Raw genomic sequence first — 6,000 nt, 5'->3', positions numbered from 1 at the left:
AAATTACAGTTTAGTCATGTGAACCACAACAAATACACACATCATTAAAAAAATAACAATATTTACATAATGAACATTCTAATAAATGCAACAAGGTGACAGAAAATGTGTCCTTGAAATGTTTGCAGCAGCCTTCATCCATCTTGTGATCTATGTACAGTAACTTCTTCCACAATAGAGGACATTCATATAACATGCCAAATACAATACTTTCTTCAGTAACTGGCCTGTAACACAGAGAGAGAGAGAGAGAGATAGAGAGAGAGAGATAGAGAGAGAGAGAGAGAGAGAGAGAGAGAGAGAGAGAGAGAGAGAGAGAGAGAGAGAGAGAGAGAGAGAGAGAGAGAGAGAGAGAGAGAGAGAGAGAGAGTCCACCTGACAAGTCTCAGCTGTAACGACTGCTGTGACTGCGACGTGAAGAACTGCGAGTGGAGGAGCGTGAGGACCTGCACATTGTGACAAGACCATGGACATGTAACTGTTCATATGTAACACTGACACTAATATTTAGCCACTCCCACCTCTGCCTCTGGTATAAAAGCTATTTTATATCATCTTGAGTTTTATCTAACGACTGTCCTGCTTCCACGCTGTCATGCAACCTTACCGAGATCTGCGGTCCGAACTCCTGTAGCTTTTGCTCCGGCGCCGCCCTCGACGCCTGCTCGCGCTGCGACTACGACTGGAATAGCTGTCGGAGGACTCGGACCTGCGCCGACATGGAATTGTATTAGTAATCAAGGGTGTCCCAATCCGATATTGATATCTGATATCATCAAAAAACAAGTATGTGATGATATGTGCTTGCATGTCAAACGTGATATCATGTGCGATGTAAGCACTCCTGCAGCCTGTTTAGTTGTGTGCGATATTATTTGTGATACAAGTAGTCCTGCAGCGTGTTTACTTGTGTGTGATATCATGTGCGATACAAGTACTCCTGCAGCATGTTTACTTCTGTGTGATACAAGCACTCCTGCAGCGTGTTTACTTGTGTGTGATATCATGTGCGATACAAGCACTCCTGCAGCATGTTTACTTCTGTGCGATACAAGCACTCATGCAGCGTGTTTACTTGTGTGTGATACAAACAGTCCTGTAGCGTGTATGCTTGTGTGATATCATGTGATAGAAGCAGTCCTGCAGCGTAAATACTTGTGTGATATCATGTGCGATACAAGCAGTCCTGCAGTGTGTTTACTCGTGTGATATCATGTGAGATACAAGCAGTCCTGCAGCGTGTTTACTTTTGTGTGATATGTGTGATGCAAGCAGTCCCGCAGTGCGTTAACTTGTTTGTGATATCATGTGCAATACAAGCAGGCCTGCAGAGTGTTTACTTGTGTGTGATATCATGTGCGATACAAGCAGTCCTGCAGTGTGTTTGTGTGTGAGTTACAAGCAGTCGTGCAGCGTGTTTACTTGTGTGTGATATCATGTGTGATACAAGCACTCCTGCAGTGCGTATACTTGTGTGCGACACAAGCAGTCCTGCAGTGTGTGATATCATGTGAGATACAAGCAGTTGTGCAGTGTGTTTACTTGTGTGTGATATCATGTGCGATACAAGCAGTCCTGCAGCGTGTTTCCTTGTGCGTGATATCATGTGCGATACAAGCAGTCCTGTAGAGTGTTTACTTATGTGAGATATCATGTGCGATACAAGCAGGCCTGCAGAGTGTTTGCTTGTGTGTGATATCATGTGCGATACAAGCAGTCCTGCAGTGTGTTTGTGTGTGAGTTACAAGCAGTCGTGCAGCGTGTTTACTTGTGTGTGATATCATGTGTGATACAAGCACTCCTGCAGCGCGTATACTTGTGTGCGACACAAGCAGTCCTGCAGTGCGTGATATCATGTGCGATACAAGCAGTCCTGTAGAGTGTTTACTTGTGTGTGATATCATGTGCAATACAAGCAGTCCTGCAGCCTGTTTACTTGTGTGTGACATCATGTGCGATACAAGTAGTCCTGCAGTCTGTTTACTTGTGTGAGATATCATGTGCGATACAAGCAGTCCTGCAGCCAAGCTGGACAGCCAGTTAACATCTAAATGTTCTCCAATAAGTACACCGTTTTTTAATTTATTTTAGTCAAGTCATTTACAAAGATAAACATGCTAGCTATAAGCCACAGCAGATGCACAACAGCTCAGCACACAATAGCACACAAGCTAGACAAAAGTAATAATGATTGAAAAATGAAACATGACATTTGTCAATATAAACAAGCATCAAATAATTATATTTGTATATACTTACACACACAAAGTCTCCAAGGCAGAAGAGTATTAGAAAGTATCCAGTAACAAACGTGTCTGCATCATTCACTTACTGCATCATGAGCTTAACTTCACAAATTATTGTGACCACTAGCTGTCAGTAAAAAAAAACATTTACCACTCCACTTCAACTTAAAGACAACAGTCTATCATAAAGTTAGTAGTGTTCATCATATCTACCATTGTTCACTTCATCAAACCTTTTTATAACATTGCACGCTACAAAAAATAAAACTATGTAGAATGATTCGTGCTGTAATATCATTTTTGATCGACAAAAAGTCGGCACAAGCCTTTGTTAGTAATCGTGATTTAGTGGGAACCAAACTAACGATCTAGAAACTGACTCCGTTATTATTAGATATTTTCAGAGGTACCACTTGGGATCAATGTCATGAAGACAAACATCTGACACATTTCAGGCGGGCCTACCTGGATCGTCTGCTGCGGTGATAATAGGAGCGACTCCTGGAGTGACTCCTACTGTACGTCCGACTGATGTGAAGGAAGACATAGGCGTGTCATGCAACACCAGACTGAATGATAAAAGGTGTGCGGTGTACCTGTGACTTCTGTAACTTCTGTATGTGCTGCTGCGGGAGCGTCCCCTGCCGTGTCTCCTTCGACTCCTGCTGCGATCCCTGAAAGCGAGAGCCAAGCATGCCATCAGCTTCCTCTTCTAAGAAGTTGATATCTAAACTCTCTCTTGTCAAACGGCTTCCATTCTGACCTGGAGCAGTAGCTGGAGCTTCGCGATCGACTCCTGGACCTGCTGTAGGAGTGCGACCAGTCTCTTGTGCGGGAGCGCTGGCTGGAAGCGGAGCGAGATCGCCGGGTGACCGACCTGGACGTCCTCAGGGAGTCATCCCCGGTTATTCCCACAGAAGGGGAGCTGTCCTCGCCGGAGCTCTCCTGGTTCCTCGGCCTCCGGTTGAGCCGCACAGTCTTGCGGACTTCGTCGAAGAGCGAACCGGGTCGCACCCGGCTGGTGCTCTTGATCTCCATCCTCACTCCCTGCGTGTTTGACGAGGGGCTCTGCTGCACTAGCATGTGTTTGGCTTCCAGCAAAGCTGTGTTGACGTTCTGCAGAGAAGACGTTCCTTTCAAAGGCCTCCACTTGAAGCTAACATTGGTGCCTGGAGGTTTTCCCGGCTCCGCTTCAGCTTTGAGTCCGTGGGCTGTTGTCGCGGTAACGGTAGATTGTTCTGGGCCTTGCAGCTGATGATGTTGGGCTTCTTTACTGGCTTTGGCAGGCAGATGAGAAGTGTTTTTGAGGGTTATTTCAGGGGTTTTATTCAAGGAATTAGGTGTAGTTGAAGCTTCAATGACGGTTTCATGCTCAGGAGTACAAATGTCCATGTCCTCCATAGAGTGCTGCTCTTTGTTACAACTATTTCTGTTGGACGCCTGATGAAGAGGTTCAGATAGTTTGGAGTTTTTGTTCTGTTCTTTCACCCTCAGCTGCCCCCTGCTTTCTTCTCGATTTGGGTTCTTGTTGAGAGAGGTCACATGCGGCTCTTTAACACTCCTCAGGTCCACCTTGGTTTCTTCATTGGCAGCTGTCATCGGGCTGCGTCTCTCTCGCTTTGATTCCTCTTCATCGTCCTCCTCTCCAAACTCTAAAGGCGGCTGCCAGTGAAAAGTCTCTTTGAGCTTCTGACGTTTCTTCTTGGATCGTTTGCTCTTGTCCTTTGCATGATGGGAAGCAGTCTTGGTCTCTCTGCTCTTATGTTTGTGCTTCCGTTTGGACTTCTTCTTGCTCTTGTGCTTCTCATGTTCAGCTTCCTGTGGACAGACGTCTGACGGATGAGAAGTTGCAGGAACTTCAACTGCCGTGGCCTCAGTGGTCTTTTTGGAAGTTTCACAGTCAGATTCAGAGCTGGCTTCTCCTTCCTCTTTTTCAGACAGAGCCAGTGCCCTGGCGGTTATGGTTTCTTGGTCACTATCAGAATTCCACCCAGTTAGGCCTGAAGTCTTCTTGCCCGATATGCTACTGAATGCTTGGTTCTGATGTTTGGTTAGATTAGCAGTGTTGCTGAGGCTGACTTTATCACTATCGCTGTCCCATCCAGACCTGTTATTCAAGTCCTCCTCCAGCCCTGAGCTGCTGTTTTTTGTCTGTTCCTGCAGAGAACTGCACGGCTCATTAATTCCCTTGGAGACGTCAACAGGACTTGGCTCACAGCCTGTTCCTGTTTCCCTTTCTTGAGTGGTGGACAGTGAAAAGTAATTGTCTATATTCTTTATCTTCTTCAGAGAATTGTAATACTTTTTCCACTCCTTGTCAGTGGCTTTCTTCTTGCTGCTCCTCGTCTTGTGTGAGTGTTTAAAGTTTGATTCGCTGGGTGTGGAAGATCTGCTGTGATGGGACCTGGACTTGCTGGAATTCCTGCTTCTAGAGCGACTGTATGAACGGCTGCGGGACTTGCTTCTGGAGGACCTGCTGGGTGAGTCCTGTGTGGGTTTGTGTGCTCCATCGACTTCTGCGTCACCAGTCAGACGATTTTCCAGAACTGAACTCGGGGCTTTCTCTTCAACTGTTTGTTCCGTGGAGGAAATATTCTGTAAAGATATTTGGGCTTTGCTTTCATGAATATGGATGTAGGAAGGCTTCCAGGGCTTTTGACCTGGCTTCCAGCGAGACGGGGGAGGACTGTCGCTCATGGGGATCACAGGGACACTTTCTAAAGGCGGTACAGTCGGGAGTCGAGATGACGATGTGACTTTACCCTCTGATATCTTCCCTGCTGTGGCGTCTGCTTTGGACTCGATGGATTTCCGCTTTCTTGGAGATCTGGATAAACTCTTTCTCCTGTTTGGACTCACTGACCTGGACCCATGTCTGGACCTTGATCTGGACCTGGATCGAGAATAGGAACGTGATCTAGATCGAGTCTGAGAACGACTTCTAGACTGAGACAGGCTCCTTGATCTTGAATAAGATCTGGATCTTATATAAGACCTCGCCCGTGATCTGGATCGACTGGATATTCGGGATCTGGAGTAAGATCGCGACACAGAGGACTGACGTCTGGCGTAACGCTGACTTGAAGAGGAACGAGATGGAGAGCGGGAGGTTCTGGATTTGGACCTTCTTGAAGATGGCCTCCTTTCCGCCTCTGACGTAACAACCTCTTGAGGTTTGCTCTTGGAACTCTTCTTCTTGCCATGTTTATGTTTTTTCGCCTTCTTTTTGTGTTTGCCTTTCTTCTTCTCCTTCTTAGGTTGGCGCTGTGGGCTGGACCGCTCAGAGCTGCGGTCGGATGAGCGCTCAGACGACCTGGACCACGCAGAGTCGCTTCGGTCGTCCCATCTGCGTGAGTAACAGTCATGTAGTGTGTGGAGTAGACAAGAAGCACAACATGAAATCCTACCGGTCCCCTTTGCTCCATCTCTCCACACTGGGAGGTTGATAGGCTTTAGTCCGCATCATCTCCTCCTTCCAGTGGGGCGGAGTTTCACTGCTGCCACGCTCTTCCACTGAAGCGGACCAAGATTTAGACCTGGTGGGAGTGTGATACCTCTGTGGACAAAGCAGGAGACTCTAATCTTGGATCCAATGGCAAGTATGAACAGTGACATGACATGAATGAACATACGATTGTTCCTCTGCCTCTGATCTTGCGTCCAGACTTGGAGACCGCAGGCATCTGTTCCGCTGGGAGAGAAGCTTCTTGTTTCTCAACACTGGGGGGAGAAATAGGCCTTCAAATATCTGCTT

At 46.8% G+C, this 6,000-nt stretch overlaps 1 protein-coding gene across 5 annotated transcripts in view; it reads right to left on the bottom strand.

The window, feature by feature from the left end:
• nktr (natural killer cell triggering receptor) overlaps positions 1-6,000 on the bottom strand; it is a 20,306-nt gene that overhangs the window by 127 nt on the left and 14,179 nt on the right. For all 5 annotated transcript variants that reach the window (XM_061964906.2, XM_061964907.2, XM_061964908.1 and 2 more), the window contains 7 exons: positions 5,879-5,966; positions 5,654-5,802; positions 3,010-5,592; positions 2,843-2,920; positions 2,712-2,774; positions 608-709; positions 1-446 (listed from right to left, as the gene is read on the bottom strand). The exon at positions 1-446 is cut by the window's left edge and continues 127 nt beyond it. In XM_061964906.2, coding sequence (XP_061820890.1) covers positions 386-446; positions 608-709; positions 2,712-2,774; positions 2,843-2,920; positions 3,010-5,592; positions 5,654-5,802; positions 5,879-5,966 — 3,124 coding nt within the window. In that variant the 3' untranslated portion in view covers positions 1-385. The remainder of the gene's footprint in view (positions 447-607; positions 710-2,711; positions 2,775-2,842; positions 2,921-3,009; positions 5,593-5,653; positions 5,803-5,878; positions 5,967-6,000) is intronic.

This window comes from Nerophis lumbriciformis, linkage group LG07 (assembly GCF_033978685.3).
Source record: "Nerophis lumbriciformis linkage group LG07, RoL_Nlum_v2.1, whole genome shotgun sequence".
In the NCBI taxonomy this organism is placed as follows: Eukaryota; Metazoa; Chordata; class Actinopteri; order Syngnathiformes; family Syngnathidae; genus Nerophis; species Nerophis lumbriciformis.
This window is presented reverse-complemented; position numbering and strand designations above follow the sequence as displayed.